The sequence below is a fragment of the Thunnus albacares genome, chromosome 3 (assembly GCF_914725855.1).
Source record: "Thunnus albacares chromosome 3, fThuAlb1.1, whole genome shotgun sequence".
Classification (NCBI taxonomy): Eukaryota; Metazoa; Chordata; class Actinopteri; order Scombriformes; family Scombridae; genus Thunnus; species Thunnus albacares.
In genome coordinates, this window is record NC_058108.1 from 29,380,393 (window position 1) to 29,397,284 (window position 16,892).

The 16,892-nt window shown below is 36.3% G+C and overlaps 2 protein-coding genes across 3 annotated transcripts in view; one reads left to right on the forward strand and one right to left on the reverse strand.

Annotated features, from left to right (window-relative positions):
* The window catches only part of LOC122979810 (vascular cell adhesion protein 1-like), a 158,139-nt gene that overhangs the window by 57,833 nt on the left and 83,414 nt on the right, over positions 1-16,892 (forward strand). The window lies entirely within an intron of this gene.
* LOC122979811 (ADP-ribosylation factor-binding protein GGA3-like) lies at positions 797-15,826 on the reverse strand. Of its 2 annotated transcripts, none has more exons than XM_044347565.1 (16): positions 14,871-15,826; positions 13,108-13,192; positions 12,208-12,283; positions 11,149-11,247; positions 9,519-9,642; positions 9,199-9,299; positions 9,021-9,101; positions 8,789-8,926; positions 6,678-6,888; positions 6,386-6,565; positions 6,218-6,291; positions 6,017-6,129; positions 4,315-4,457; positions 4,006-4,175; positions 2,659-2,769; positions 797-2,512 (listed from the first exon to the last, which is right to left on the reverse strand). In XM_044347565.1, the coding sequence occupies exons 1-16, from the start codon at positions 14,911-14,913 to the stop codon at positions 2,402-2,404; spliced, it is 1,860 nt and encodes a 619-aa protein (XP_044203500.1). In that variant the 5' UTR covers positions 14,914-15,826; the 3' UTR covers positions 797-2,401. The 2 variants fall into 2 exon arrangements, with proteins under 2 accessions (XP_044203500.1, XP_044203501.1); XM_044347566.1 differs by having other exon boundaries at positions 6,684-6,888; positions 14,871-15,825.

A 16,892-nucleotide genomic window follows, 5' to 3' on the forward strand; every position in this document is an offset into this window, starting at 1 on the left:
TGAGTTTAAGTGGAGCAAGTCTTTTGAAGAAATTCTTATTTTCCATGTGGATAAGTACTAAATTAAAAAGTTCTTTCTATGAAACTTTACTAATAAAATATTAAGAAATGATGGACCCATAAAATAAAGTGCAGTAACTAGTACTTCATTCTTTGTTCTACATAATGGTAAGTATGATTAAGTGATATCTGCTCCTTAAATAGAAACTTGTAGGCTGAAGGTTGTTGGTTCACCAGTTTTACTCCCTGATGAACGTCTTGCACTTACAGTCAGATACCACTGAAGTGTTTTAAATGATTAGTCGATCAGAGAAATTAAATCAGTAACAATTTTGATAATCTATGTATTGTTTTAGTAATTCTTTAAGCAAGAATTCATTAGCTCTACTTTCACAGAGGTTTTCTTAGTCTTTATGATAGTAAACAGGATATTTCAGTTTTATTTAAGGCAACTTGGGTTTTAGGACATTCTGATTTAAAAAATATATATCAATGAATTGCAGATTAATGCATATTAAAAATAATTGTTAGTTGCAGAGTTTTCTTAATGTTAAAGTCTAATGTTATTGTCGACAAACTGCTCTGAAGACCTCAGAGTCTTCATGGTTATGAAGGGTTTTGTCTCTTTTAGTCACGAGACACCAAGAAACACCTGAAAGACTGAAACAAGGCGACTTCAGATTGAACTATAATCACGGTCAGTTGAGGACGATAGTTGAAATTTCCATCCCCCCCCCCCAAAAAAAAAAAAAAAAAACATTTTTAGTTTTGTATTGTGATGATTTGGTGAGACAGAGTTTGAACTTTGGCATTTGTATTTATTGATAAAGTCAAACTGACACATATGGCAGCGCAACACATTGACAGAAACAACTGCAACCTAAGTGAAGTCGTTTTTCCAACTTGTGTAAATCTGGAAGTAACGGACGAGTAAAGCAGGTGAATTTTCTTGTTCTGTGATCAAAAAAAAGCATCATAAAGCTTCACAGTTTAAGACTAAAGACTAGGAAATACTGATCTGGTCATAAAAATTAACCGAGTAAACAAAGTATTTATGGAAAAAGCTCAGCTCAAGATCCAATAATCAGCTTGTATATAATGTGACATTAGAGCCGTTATGTCATTTCTTAAAAATAGTTTTTACATCTTAGAGCAGAAAACTATAAAACTTCCATCAAACAAAGCAAGAATACACACAAATCTTTAAAAGGTTTCTCACACTCACACATTCACTCTTTAAAGCAACAACCTTAGAATAAATACAGAGAATTATAACAATGCTTTCAAAATATGGACTTCATCTTATTATTATTATTATTATTATTATTATTTCTTTTAGACAGATCTGGACATTAATCTTAAAAATGTTCTCAGATTTCTGGCTTTTCTTTCAATTAGAATTTATTTTCCAGTCCGCAAATACAAATTTATTTGTATACAAACAAGAACAAAAAAAAGAGATAAATAGAGCAGCTCAAGTTTTTTCTGCAGTCTGAAAAAAAAAAAGGTGTAGGCTGAAGCTGCAGCTTATAATGCCTGATCCTTTTTAACGCGTTATGTTAAAAACAAAAAAACAAAACAAAAAAAAACATCTTAAGGCACTTTGAGGATCTGTGATGTCACAAATGTATTAAAGCTAATAAATACATGTTGTCATTGGCAGACATGTAACCGTCTACAAGGCTTTATAATCAAACTGGGCACTTTAACAATCAGCAGAAGGTAGAAGGATTAGATTTGTTTCATAATTGAACAAAATCTCCCGAGTATCAAGTAAGTTTAAGTAAATAAACAATTTGAAACCAAAAAAAAAAAACCTCAAAAGGCAAAACATACAATAAAACTACACAAGAATGCTGCATTTCATTACAATATTTTTATGGTTTGTATTTCTCTTCTGTTGGCACTTTTTTTCAGGTTCAGTTCTGACACAAAAGGTGTCACACAGCTGTGCCAGTTACATTCAATACATCTTCATTTCGTTTGATTCTTGGGAGATTTTGTTCCAACTGTTGAAACATACAGTATCTAATCCCGCAGGAGGCAGCGATCGCAGTAACAGCACGATAAGACGACAGCAGTAGAATGAATACCTGAATAACCGATGTACCGAACCCACGTGAACTGTCAACATCTGTATCTGTTCATGCGTGGAATAGAGTTTACCAACCTTTTTAGAGTAATAGTAGTCTTTGTGAGATTACTTTTTTTTGTGATATGCATCTTACCAGCTACTTGTTCACCTTGTGAGGATCCAGTGCAGGTACTGTATGGTTTCCCACTTGTTTGTTGATCTTTTATGTCTTTCTCACTGGGCTTCGTTTAACTCTCTGTATTCAAAATCTAGATTTCTGGTCTAGATCCTGCACAGTTTTCTGAAGCAAAGTCTCTCTCTGGTGTTTTTAGTGGCTGATCAGAGATGTCCAGTCAGGGAAGTTGTCTACCTCTCCGGTCTCGTTCAGCTCCTGGTCTCCATGTATCAGTGCTAGCTTGTAGCGTAGACGCATGTTACGCTAAAGAAACACGGAGGAGAAGTCGGTTAAAGCTGTAAAAGTCTAAAAATATTCTGTTTTACGCACCATAAGTAAGACTGAAGCAGGGAGTTAGATCAGTCGTGTAGATGTTAATGTGTAATTATGATGTAACTCCCCAAACTCACCTTCTGTGGATTAGCCAATAGGAGGACCTGAGAGATGGCAGGTGGAGGCAGGAGAGGGTTGTAAGGAGGTAGGTGTGTCCCTGATGCAGGCTGAAGTTTCACCGACATGGTCTGCAGGTATTAAACTGATAATTAACTGGACGCTCAACTCTTTAAATGACAAACAGCTCAATGTAGATTTTAGTATATGAAACATTTTGCACACAACATCCTGTTTAAAAGACGGGGGATGTGCATAAAATGTCAACAAATAAAAGTGTAGCAAGTATTTGGAAAGTGTCTGAGATCTGAAGTGGAGACCTGTCTCCAGCGGGGGGCGCTACAGACACTCAGGTGAATCTCCTGACGTCACCTTCATTGACAGAGTTCATCTAATTAATTCAAGACTTTTAAGACATTTTTAATACTTAATTGGATTCAATTTAAAACCTTTTTTTAATGTCATACCTGTCAAACAATGACAGAAAACCAGTAGAAACACTGAGGCCTACAATTATATTTTTAGTGCATTAATTTCACACATTTGTCAGATTTTTGTCAGTACTTTCCAGCTGTATATAACAATAATTCCAAGTAATATAATTAATCAATTAACATGACCTGGACCCAGATAGATAGTGGTAGAAAATATACGGAATTATTAACCAGTTACAAAAGTTCCCGCCTGAATCCACCGTCGCAACAGTCTCAGTCAGATGTAAAACGTCTCCTGACAGCCCGCGACAACATTTAAAAAGACTTTTTAGATTCTTCTCAGGCGTTTTTTTGGAGGGAAATTAATTCACTGCTTTGCATTAAATGTCTTTAGGATAAATTTCAAGACTTAATCTGCGGAAAAAAGCATCGATCCAGCAGCACCAATGTCTGTGCTGTCAGCTTGAACACTGAGACACTACAGATGTGCCAGCTGTTATCTGGGTCACAGGTGGTCAAACATGATACTTGGATGTGAAAATTGATATCGCCATGGATTACTTTCTGATTGGAAGCACGTACAGAAGTACAAAAGACTAAAATTAGTAAACTACAAAACTGAAGTAGACAAATTATTTGCATTATTGATGATATTTAAAAATGAATCTGGTGATTGTTCGATATACCTAAAGTACAAATAAAGTTCTCAAAGCTCATGGTTGCATCTTTGAGTGGCTTGTTATTAAATGAAAAATGACATAAAAGAGAGACAAGTATCAAATCCTCACATTTAAGAGGATGTAACCTGCGAAACTGAAATAGTTGCTGGTTAAGATTTTACTCGATCAAATCCGCCTTCAACATCTCCACCACTGTCTGTAGATTATTTCGATAATAGATTATAAATGCGTGTATATGATCTGAGTTTGTTACCTTAGGAACAGCAGCTTGAAACAGGAAGTCTCTCACGGCGAGGGCTGAGGTGTTGACGGTGGAGATGACGACTACAGCAACGCTGGGGTGACCCGGTGGAGAGTCTTTGGCGAAATGGAGCGAGACGTGGATCCCGCCCTGATCATATAAAGTGATCGGCTCCAGCTGACCTACCAGAGACAAGAACGACACACACTTAAACAAGATGTGGTCAATAAAGTAAAAGGTTGATACAATTCTGCTTCAAAACAGGTGGGTGATCCAGCTTTTCCTTTATTTATATTGTTAATTCAAACACTGGGGACGTACTGGATCTGATGGTCTCTACTGGAACAAAGATATTTTTCAGTAAATCTGGGGGACAAAAGCTCTCCTCCGATTTCACTGGAGACCCAGACACTGACTTTGATGATGATCCTAAACTTGGAAACTGCTGATCTGGAGGAAGTGACCTGAAAAAAAGAAAAGGCAGAGTCAGTTTAGTAATAATAAGGATATAAAAAAAGGGCAAAGAACATCTAAATATAGTAATAATCTGCTTTAAAAGATCATTAAACTAAAATGCATTGTATATGTTATAAAACTGCTTGCTTTTGTGTGTTTCTAGGGTGCAATAAATTTACTTTCAAATTACTAACATAAACTAAAACACTACAGCTGTAAGTTAGAGACACTCGTTTGTCTGAGTGACTTTAAAACAATCACAGATATTCTGAAAAATAACAGCTAGTAAAACTTTCATTGGTGTGTCTGTGTATGTGTGTAATGATAGTGTTTTGTGAATGAACCCATCTTGTGATTTTGTGTTTGTTATTTGTTCTCAGGTCTCTCTTGCAAAACACTTCTAATCTCAATGAGATGGAGGAGGACATAACTATATATGCATGTATTTACAATAAAATCAGTTCAATCTGTCTTTGTTCTTTACTAAATTACTATTAAGGCTGGAGATCGTTTGATTTTTTTTCATTACCAAGGCTGATACACAAGTTTCAGAACCAACATCAAAAGAAACCTTACTTTGAGGAGTATTAACATGTTTTAGCTAAATAAGACACACTTGACAAAATTTCCTACATTTTTTCTTAAAATAATCAATATTTTTCATAATAACAATGTATGAAATGATAAAGTAAAGTGTCAGAGGAGTCACTCGTACTGATGAACCTACAGAGAATCATCACCTGACTCTTTATGGAGCTTTCTAGTGAGTTTCAGTTCATTGTTCAGCTGTCCGGCTGCAACTTTACTCTTTTGATTCACTCTCATCACTCTCACAGCGTTGATTCAGCTGCAGCAGGCAGCTGTTTTCAGAGAAAAAGCTACAAAAAAGCCACTGTACACTACCTGCTCAGCTCTAAACGGCAAACAGACACAAACAACGACTAGCTGGTGAACACAGTGGAGCATTTAGCAGCTAAAGTGCCAGATATTTCCCTCAGGAGTTGATAGAGACCAAAAACAGAGCTACAAGAGAGTGAATACTGGACTCATATTCACCAGGTGAACAGTAACACGACTCTAAATGAATAATAATGTTGTTCTGTAACTGCTGGATGTGGAAATAAGCAACTATTTGCATGAAACATATCAACTTATAAGATGATGATATGTTGGTGTTGAGTTCACAACTTGTTTCTGCTGCTCACAAGTGGCCAAAAAATGTAGTTAATGCAGGTTTAATATGGAGCCTCTGTATAAGACCTTTGAATAAAATAACGTCTAAAATGACCAAAAGTATGATTCAAATCAGGAAATATTTGATTTATAAACGTAAAAAAGACTGTAATTCAGTGCAACTTTTGGTACCTGACATTATTTGATTTTTAATACCTTTCCCTATTATCTGTGAAGTTGCACATCAACTCTTCCAGCACAACAGTGACCACACATTATAACAAGAATAACATGTTTCACAACTGCAGTTTGTTATTTCAGTTTATACAGGCATATCTGTGCTCACAGGACTGTAAAACTGGTCTCCTTCAGGACATCTTTTCTTCATCCTTACCATATATTCGTCCCATTTGATGAAGCACCATTTCCTCCACACCCACGGGCTCTCAGCACGGGTTCTCTCCCGCCACACTGCTCAGCATTCATTGTCTGAACTTCTCCATTAAGCTGGAAAAAAAGAATACACTACTTTAAACACTTTTCCAAATAAAATCACCTTTAAACCTTTATCTTTACCTTTAGATCCAAGTCTCACCTGCATTAGTTCCTCATAATATGACTTTGGAGTCTCCTGAGCGTGGCTGCGTTTTGACACCTGATTATGTAACTCTGTAATTACAGGACACCACAGTATTAACACAATGAAATATATTCATCAGCTCTACAGAGAATAAACTAGAAAAGGGTACAAATGTTGGACTACCTAATTCTGTAAAGTCCTGGTCAGCTGCTGAGTGGAAGGTGCTTTCCAGATGAGAGGAAGAGGGGGGTGAACAGGCTTCGAAGGTCGGTGGTGAATCAGCTTTTCTGTGCGTTTGCGGCGAGTCCAGAGCTGACAGGTCGATGAGGTGGTAGCTCTTAATCTCTCTGGGACTTGTAGGAGCTAGAACAAGAAAGAACAGGATCAGATACAAGCAGAACAACAGTATCAAACACGTGGTCACGGTATTTTTCCACAGCGAAAGTGTACAAAATCAGGCATTTTGTAAACAAACCGTTACTTTTTTCTGTCACTTCTTCACTTTTACTTCTTTCAATTCTTCCGTTACACACTCCTCTCCCCAGCCGCTCTTTGTAGACGTTTACTGCAAGTGTCAGCTCGTCATTAGCCGCCAAGATCTGGGCCAGAGCCGCATCGTCGTCCACCGTGTCGCTGGCCAGGCGGAACAGACTGGGCCTCAGCCGGTCACAGCGCTCATACAAGGCCTGCGGAAGAGAGAATGAAGGGTCACATGTTGGGGTGGCGGCATTTATATCACACTTCCACACAAACACATCGACTAGGAGAAAAAGTATTTGTAGGTTTGTTGGGCTCAAATATAATTTTCTTGTCTCAAATGAATGAATACTCATTTTACTACAAAGCAAAAGTCAAAATCATTTTAAAGATGTTACACTCACAAAAAATAAGGCTTCCGCTTCTTTATTTTCATTATTTATTTGTCTGTCTACTACTTTATCAATTAATCAGTTAATGGTTTTGTCTATAAATGTAAAGAAAATAGTGAAAAACACCAGTCACAACGTCCCAGAGCCCAACACCACCTTTCTGAATCATTTTGTCCAATAAACAGTCAAAAACCCAAATGTTTCATCTACTGTTATTTGCCATTTTTCCCTGAAAAATAACTATTAATCTGCTGTCAACTGACAAATCAATTTATCAACTCATCGTTTCAGCTGTACAATAAAATTCTACATATAGGGGCTTTAACTCATGTGATTATAGTTCATGGTAATAATAGTAAAAATCCAGCAACAGGCTCGATGTGTTCAGTGCTAACAACACTGACATTTGTTCACTAAATTCCTGCATTAAATTCATACAAATGTCTCATATACATTCAAAAACCACAATACAACAGGGAAATATTATCAGTTATAACATCTAAAACACTTTACACTGTAGAAAAACTGCTGACCTCCCAGTAGGCACCAATTTGGTGATTTGCAGGTCAAAAGGCGTCTAGTTAAAAACTGAGCTAAATGTTCTTGAAAAGAGAACATCTACTGTAGGTCACAGCTGGCCAATCACAGCGTGAAAAAACGATGGATTGATGGTTTTGGAATATTACAGAAATGGTTGACGTTCAAAAAGGTTTAGAGGGAAGAGGTTTCTGAAGCTATTCGACCGTCTGAAGAGCAGTCCTAACAGAGAGTGTCGGCCCCTTAAAGGGAAACTTACGGATTTTTCAACCTGAATTCTATTTTCCCATCATTTTTGGTCTAAATGACTAATGGGGACAACAATTTTTGAAATCAGTCCAGTAGTGTTGGACGAGAGCGCTTCAGCTGGTGGCAATGAATCAGCTGCAATGTAATCATATTGGACACTGTCAATGTACATCCAATAAAAGTGCTTGTTTAAGTCACTGACAGGCTCAGATTGTTATTACAAGTGTTTGACAGCGACAATAACGTTAAACACAGGGACTAGCCACCTGTAGCAGCGTTATGGCTAACGGCAAAGGATCTATATCCAGAGCAGCTAACAGGCTAAACTAACCTCCCTGTGCATGTTCATCCGCGCACGTCGGTTTGTTTACATGTGTTGAGGCTGACTTTCACTGCAGTTAGACTGTAAGGAAACTAAAAGAAATAAATGCAATGACAGATTATCCTGTGGACTAGCTCCCTGGTTTCCCTTTAAGTCTACTGGCTGTAATCAGTTTAACTGAAGAGTGATTTCTCTTCTTCCTTCCTTTTTCCTTTTTTCAGAGTTGTAATTTGAGTTGAAAAATCTAAAAAGTGTCATTTCTTGCAGCAGAAAAGATTTATTTCTAACTTCCTCTTTTGTCAGTCATCTTGATTTACAGGATTTATTTACAGATTTATCTTGTGAACCCCTGTGGGAGTCCTGAACACCAGACTGGGAACCGCTGATTGATGTTTTAAATTTCAATGTGAAGCAGATCCTGACATGTTTTGGCCTGCAAATCACCAAATAAATGCGTACTGGTTCATATTCTAGGTCACTGCCCTGTCACAGTAAGGTGAATCTAGTCTCAAACTGTTCTGTAGACAGTCACTAGAGGGTGATAGAAGGACGTAGATCACAGCTGTGGACAGCTGGTATATTGTTTGTTTGCTTGCATCATGTTAATACCTTCAAGTCATCGCTTGGCTGTAACAACGTCCCAGTGACGGTTTGCTGCTCCAGCATCTCTCTGAGCTGCTTGCTGCTGCTCTCCACCTCCTTCAGAGTAGAGTCACGCTTTGCCACTTTCTCTGCTTTCTCCTGCTCCTAAAACACACAAAAAAAGAAATGTAAATCCAGTTTATACAGTTATTAATATATGTATGTAAGGATGTCCATCACCACTACAGCAGAACCTCACCTCTTTGATTGTGTTTTTAATGAGTCTGTTGGCAGTTTCCAGGTCTTCAAGACGTTGACTTTTCAGTAATCTGGCTAAAAGCTGAAGACAGACAAACACACATAATCAGGATGACTCTTCATGTTTGTGTGTTTCCATTAACTGATGTGATTTTAAACACACACACACACACACTCACCTTGGCCTTTTCCTCCTGGTCAAAAACTGAGTCTGTGGTTCTCTGTGGCGGAGGAGCCATTATAACCGTGTCTGGTAGTTTGGGATCTTTCTTTACAATGTCTAAAATAACAAGAACAAGTTGTGTAAGACGGTTTGATTACTGAGAAAAAGACAAATTATCAAATTAATTCATATTACACCTTTATACACAGTATCTAAACCAAATATCAGGCTAATCTCAGATTCTAAAAAGGTACATTTTGGATATTTTGGATGTGTGTATTGAAATTTCAGGCCATTTAAACACAGACTTGAAAAGGTTTCGTGTTGCATCCAGACCTTGTTTCTTAAGCATGCTGTAGGCTTCCTGAATCTTGGGTTCGTCTTTAAGCCAGAGCGTCCAGCCGTAAAGAACCTCCGTCACTCTGTCTTTAACTTTCTGGGGAGTCCACGAGCCGAAGTACTGCTCAGAAAAGATCGACAGGGTCAGGCAGAGTAAGAAAATTTTACATGGATAAATCATTGTTTTCTGAGATTTTAGCTCTGATATTCTGACAAATTTAAATCATTTTCTAGTTTTTGGGGGAAATTTTGATGTCAGACTGTGTACTCGGTTACTTTTGTTTCTTTATGTTGCTTTTCTGCATAAAATTCAAACTGTCTGTAATCATTTCATGTGATTTCGTTTAGGTTTTAATGTTACAGTTTTGTGTTCATGGTTATTGTTTTGTTCTTTATTTTAACTGCTGTTTTGTAGATTTCAACTGGCTCTTAATTTGTGGTGCTAAAACCAAAAATACAACTCAGCACTCAAATCAAATCAAACACACAAGTTAAGTTAAGACATTAAGATAAAATAGAACAAATCACAGACAGCTATGATTAGTCAATTAATCGATTAGTTGTCAACTATTAAATTAATCACCAACTATTTTGATAAACAATTAATTGTTTGGAGTAATTCTTTAAGAAAAAAAATGTAAAGATTCTCAAATGTGAATATTTTCTGGTTTCTGTGATAGTGAACTGAATATATTTGAGTTTTGGACTGTTGGTTGGGTCATTTGAAGACGTCATCTTGGGCTTCGGGAGACAGTGATTGACATTTTTCACCATTTTCTGACAATTTATAGACCAAACAGCTAATTGATTAATCGAGAAAATAATCAACAGATTAATCAATAATGAAAATAATCGTTTGTTGCAGCTCTTAACATGTTTGTCTCACACATGATATATTTCTGTTTGCTATTGTTGCCTTCACAGGATCAGACAATTATTACGTGTGATATCAGAATCGATGACATCAGTGAAGTAGCACTTCTACACACACAACTAGGAACTGGTTTTTTGTTTTCACAGTTAAGCTGCTCTGTGAGGCTGTACTGAAGCACGGCATTGCTTTTTTAGCTAAAGGCTAACGTCAGCATGCAACATACGTACAATGACAATGCTAACATGTTTATGTGTAGCAGCTACAATATTCACCATCTTGCACGGATACAGACAGCACACGTTATACTAACATGAATTATCGTTTGCACGTCTGTGAAACCATCACATCCAATATGGTTTGTTACATTAACACAATTATTTATATTATCACATTTGAACATTACATGTAGTGTTAATACTGTCAACATTTGCACATTCTAGGTCAATATCTTGTACATTTTTTTTTTTAACTCTAAAAACAACAGATTTATATTATTTCTGATAGTCTTTGAGTACCTTGAAAAGTGCTCCATGAATAAAATGTATTATTATTATTATTATTAATATGATCACCTGACTTTATTTTCATACCTTCTTTGTGTTGATTGTTATACACAACAACACAAAGGCAAATTCCTTGGATGCGCAAACTTGGCAATAAACCTGTTTTGGATTCTTAGTTTAGGGTGACAATACACCAACACTGGTTAATCATAAATAAACATGTTGCTAAAACCACATTGCCTCCGGCTACCTTTGGTGTTAAGAGTTTGATGAGCTCATTGAGAAAACGAAACTTGGCCGCCTCTTTGTGAAACCTCTTGCCACAGTTGTTCATACAGGCCTCGAGAACCTGAGAAGTGGAGAACCGTAATAAAATCATTATCAGCAGAAGCTTCCTCAACAATGAAGAAGAAAAAAAAAAAAGATGATTTCCTTTTGTTTGTCTCTTGCAAACCAATAGAAAGAGACAGATTGTCACTGCCTGTTTGTGGTTAACCACCTTTGAATGTCATATGACATGAAGCACATCCAGGCTACACCTTAAAGAAGAAACACTGCAGCTCACGTCAACGTATAGACAACAAACTGTGTGCTGCTGGATGACATTCAAATGCAGATTAAATCCCTCATGTCACTCGGTCCATGTGATAAAAGTTAGCTACAGATATTATTCACAGTCATCCCCCACTGCTACAACAAAGACATTTGTTTTTCAATGAAAGGATTGTACCTTTAAAGATCCTATGATACATGTTAAGAATGAGCCATGAGAAACAGCATTAAATAAACACAGAAGTATATTGTATGTCTTCACATAGATACCAAACTACTATGTCATTGAATAATCGAAGATCAAATAATAGTTTTACTCATTTTTTAAGCAAAAATGCCAAAAACATTGTTGCTTGTAGCTTCTTAACTGTGAGAAGTTTTTGTTATATTCTGCAGGTAGGTGCTGACGCCACCTGAATATCAACATATTTGACAAACAATGCTTTCTCTGCTCATTGCTGAATCATCTCACTGACAGATATCTGTATCTGTCAGAGAGATACTCTGCTGCAATAGGCTGATCCAAGAAAAACTGCGCAAGGAATGGAGGCGACTGAGGGCCAATGAGACCAAAAGATACTTAAAACAAACAAATACTTAACAAACTTCTTGTTTAAGTATAAAAAAACTAACATTTTACATTAAAAAAAGAAGGGCACAATATATTGTTTGTTGTTCCTGGTAACTTTACAGATGAAAATATAGTAATTTGACAACAGTATTATCATCTGTGGAGATGAAGAGTCTGATTACTTACAGTGAGAGCTTGCAGGGCCTCTTTCTCCTGAGGGGACTGGATTTTATGAGCAAGAAGACGAATGGCTATCTGTGGGCTGAGACACACAACATAAGATTAAAAGGAAGTACATAGCTTCTACACATAAGCATGCTTGAGAAATGCTAATAGAAATGGATGAAAACCTGCTAAATATGACCAGAAAAACAGGATTTTTATCATTGCTCTGGCGTTTCCCCCCATTTTTGTCCCGTACTGGCTCCGCGCTTCAGAAAAACATTATTGTGATTGTTGCTGCTTTCTGAGCAACAAAAAAAAAATCAGCATGACATTAAATTTACTGTTCTAATACATTAATACAATAAGAAGAAAAGGGTCAAAAGGGGAAAAGGTGCTGTAGCGTTCCTCCTCACTCTTGCATGATGCTGTAACTTAGAAATATCACAACATGGATGTGAAGCAACTCTTCCTCAGAATGCCGCACTGAGCTTGAGTAACTTCCAGAAACAACTGGCCTCCCATGAAAACTTTAATTTGTGTTAAGTGCCTGAAGATCATCAGGTCCACGTAGCACTGTGCTCATAAAATGACTCACTCTAGAAATGCAAAGCTGAAAACAATTAATCAATTAGTCATTCATCAGAAAATCGTTTCAGCCTTTTTTCCCAGCAAATATGCTAAATTTTCACTGTTAAATGTGACTAATGTGACGATAAACTCAGTGTTTTTTTGTTTTGGAATTTTAGTCAAATAAAAAATAAAAAAACACCTTTGAATATGTTACCTTAGGTTTTGGAAATTGTGATGGTCATTTCTCAATACTTCCTGTTGTTTTATTGTCAAAACAATTAACTGACTTACTCAAAAAGTTAGTTGCAGCCCTTCTAAAATGTAGGCAGTGCAGATTTGTGTTCTGCTTACCCATCAGTCTCCTGGTTGACGAGCTGGTAGAAGCCCTGGATGCAGTCCCATCGGTCCTCCTCGTTGTTTGGGTCTGTGGCCTGATCTGAAACGATTAGACCAGAGAAACAGCTTAAAGACAGACAAAAACATTTTGTGTCAAACCGAACAGTCAAACACATCTAAATATATGCATTGAAGTGAAAATAACTGACAGATCTGCACAAAAATTTGAGAAAAACTGGCAAAGTTACAGTATATGACGGGTGGGGAGTGATGTAGTATAGTGCTGCAACTAGTGATTGCTTTCTTATTTAATCTGTCAAATACTTTTTCAATTACTTGTTATGTCTGTAAAATATCAGAAAAAATGTCTAATTGTTTGTTATGGATGACTTAAACAATTATTCAATTATGAAAATTGTGGTCAATTATCTACTGATCAACTAAATCAGTTGATCAATCAAAAACATTTTAAAAAGTATTTTACTCCAAGTGCAATCAACATTTTAAACTAGAAAAAGTCTTGCTCCATGGTATTTTATGTCATGTTTTAGGTATTTTATCTTTTCTTTTTACTTGTGTACTGTACTCTATTTAACACTGGAAGGGTTTTTTTGGTATCAGTGGCACCTTTTTACCACATTCGTTCAATATTTTACATGCTCTTGTACTTTTATGTTTTGATCCATTCTGGTGGACAATAAAGTTGTTTTCTACACCTGTCTATCAACTACTAATGTACAATACTTTTACTACTGTTTTGAGTTAGTGGTGCTTAAGGCAAGTATATTATATTATATATCATATAAAATATATTACACGTCTATTTTGGCTGACTTTATACCTCATCTCCACTGCATTTCAGAGGAAGACTATGCAGTCTTCTCCACTTCATTTATCTGACAGATGGAGTAACTACGTTTAAGACACAGTTGTTACACTAAACATGAGATAAATTCATTAAATACAGCTTTTATCAGGTCAAAATCTCATCTTGTATCTCCAATAGTCATTTGCCTTGTTTCGGATGAAGATTAAAAGATTTTTGACTTTATATTAAGAGGTTAAGGAAGGCAAAGATGATGGTGATTTTTCCGCCTTACGTGCAGAGGGACATGCAGTCTCACTTCAACTTACCTGAATGAAAATAACCAAAATTGGGCATATGAAGACTGCTTAGTCACAATTTAGCATTGCTCCTGTTTTATCCCCTTTTACAAAGCGTACTTCTACCATTATAAATACATTTTACTGCTTTTAAGTGTTTACTTTTTTGTCATTTTTCAATACGGATCTTTTACTACCAACAGTATCCTTCTCCATCATTGTATTGCGACTTTTACCTGATTAATATATCGAAAAACTTCATCCAACTTCTGCTGGAATGACTAAATTCTCCTCCACGACGCGCGCGCAAAGCGTGAACCCAGACCGTAGGCCCAGACACAACACACCGCTCGAGCGCACATCGGGCACGCGCACGCGATAACCAACTTCCTGTTCCAACTGATAGTTTCTGCACTAATGCAAAACTTAAAAGCTAATTAAATAATAAACATACTCAAGAATTAAGTCGCGAAAAAACTGTATTAAAACGGTAAATTATTCCAACTGACAGCACGAGCCGACCGTTAAAGAGACGTTAGCTAAGTTAACGCTGCAGCGACAGTTGGTGGACAGATGACAGCGCGATGATACGTTAGCTGACGTTGTGTCGGGACTAACTAACGGCTGAAAAACAAACAAGCAAACAAACGTTTCTGTATTCTCCGTTTACTCACTGAGCCATGACTCGTAAGTTTCCTGGCTGTCACCGGTCGCCATTGCCGCCCGTCTGCTGCAGGTCTAGAGATGATTAGTTGCTGATGTGTGTGTCTTTTTCCTCTGAGGGGAAGCGGAGTTGTCAAACTACCGCTTGCTGCCTGCGGCGACATGTGACACTCACGCCCAGTCACACTCCTGACACACTAACCAATTTATGTCACACCCTCATCTTCCTCCTCCTCCTCATCCTCCTCCTCCTCTTCCTCACTCTACGTGTCAGCACCTGACACTGGTCAAAAATAATAAAACAGAGGGCTAAAGTGATAACCAAAGTCCTTCACCAAAAATTCACCACACATATCGACAATATGTGTGGTGAACCTGTACTTTGCTTGAGTATTTCTATGTTGTGGTACTTGTATTTAGTGTATTCTCCACCACATTTCAGAGGGAAATACTGTAATACCTTTTACTCATTACTACATTCATTCCAAAGCTATAGTTATTAGCTGTTTTCAGATCAATATTTCTTATGTAAAACTATCAGTTTATAAAACATGCAGGGTTATAGATAAGACTACATATATGTCAAGGAATCAATATTAATATTCTAATAATCCAAATGTGATAAATGTGAAACTCTAAATGAGGCTTTGTATGAGTACTTTTATGTTTGATACTCTGATTACATTAAGTTGTCAATACTTCTGTACTTTTACTTAAGTAAGATTCTGAAATCTTGTAATGGAGCATTTTTAAATTGCTCTATTCGTACTTTTACTTAAATAAAAGGATCTTCCACCACTGTCGATGAATCAATAATTAATATTCCAGTAATCCATATGTGACACATGTAAGACTCTAAATGGGTCCTCTTTGCACAATGAGTACTTTTACTTTTGATACTCTGAGTACATTTAGCTGCCAATACTTCTGTACTTTTACTTAAGTAAGATTTCGAATGCTTGTAATGGAGTATTTTTACATCACTGTATTGGTACTTTTACTTAACTAAAGGGATCTGAATATTTCTTCCACCACTGTCAATGAATCAATAATTAATATTCCAGTAATTTGCATGTGATGAATATAACACTTTGCATGATGTGTAATTTTACTTTTAATACTTAAAGTACATTTTGCTGCCAGTACTTCTGCACTATTACTTAAGATTTTGAATGCATGACTTTTACTGTGTTGCTGTATTTTTTCATTGTGGTATTGCTACTTTTATTTAAGTAAAAGTTCTTAGTACTTCCACCACTGGGTGTAATTATGTGCATTTACATTTGAAGTACTTCTACTTCACTTAAGTATTTCCATTTTAATGCTTCTTCATACTTCTACTTCAGTACACTGCAGAGTTAAAATGTTGTACTTTCTGATACTCAACCTGTATTTGACTGCTGAATTCACTGTGCAAGTTAAGATTTTAGATACAAAACTACTCAACAGTATAAAGTAGTTCACATCAGCTCCATGTCTTGTGACAACATAAATTAATACACAAGTAAAATATTTAAACAACATAACCTGTAACAGTGCAACTATGACAGAGGCTATTATCCTGCATAATGACTTTTGATACTTTAAGTATATTTTGCTAATAATGTTTATATACTTTTATACTTTTATTTAAGTAGGATTTTGAATGCAGGACTTCTAATGGAGTATCTCTACAGCCTGGTATTGCTTCTTTTTCTTAAGTATAGACTCGATGTTTATTTTTTTTGCATCAATTAAATCAGTATTTAATGCTACAAATAGCTATGACTTGAAGCATTCATCATAAAGATATGGGTCTAAATACTGTATATATATTCTTTTAACTAGGTATGTGAATTATTGGATATTATTTATAGGAAATTCTTATGTCAAATTCAACACAAAGCTTTTAATCTTCAATATGATTTGACAGTGGGGCAGCCTGGCACTAAAATTTCACATACGCATAATAGTTTAATGAGAAAGAGTCTCATTACTTCATGACTTTGATAATTTTCTCAAAATCATCCAGTGGAATATTTGTCTCCTTCTTT

Excerpts from the sequence above, each read along its gene's own strand:
- LOC122979811 (XM_044347565.1), bottom strand. The coding sequence starts at position 14,913 with ATGGCGACCGGTGACAGCCAGGAAACTTACGAGTCATGGCTCA. Across the intron at positions 13,193-14,870 it reads AACTTACGAGTCATGGCTCA|ATCAGGCCACAGACCCAAAC; the intron begins GTGAGTAAACGG and ends TAATCGTTTCAG. Across the intron at positions 11,248-12,207 it reads AGGCCCTGCAAGCTCTCACT|GTTCTCGAGGCCTGTATGAA; the intron begins GTAAGTAATCAG and ends TCCACTTCTCAG.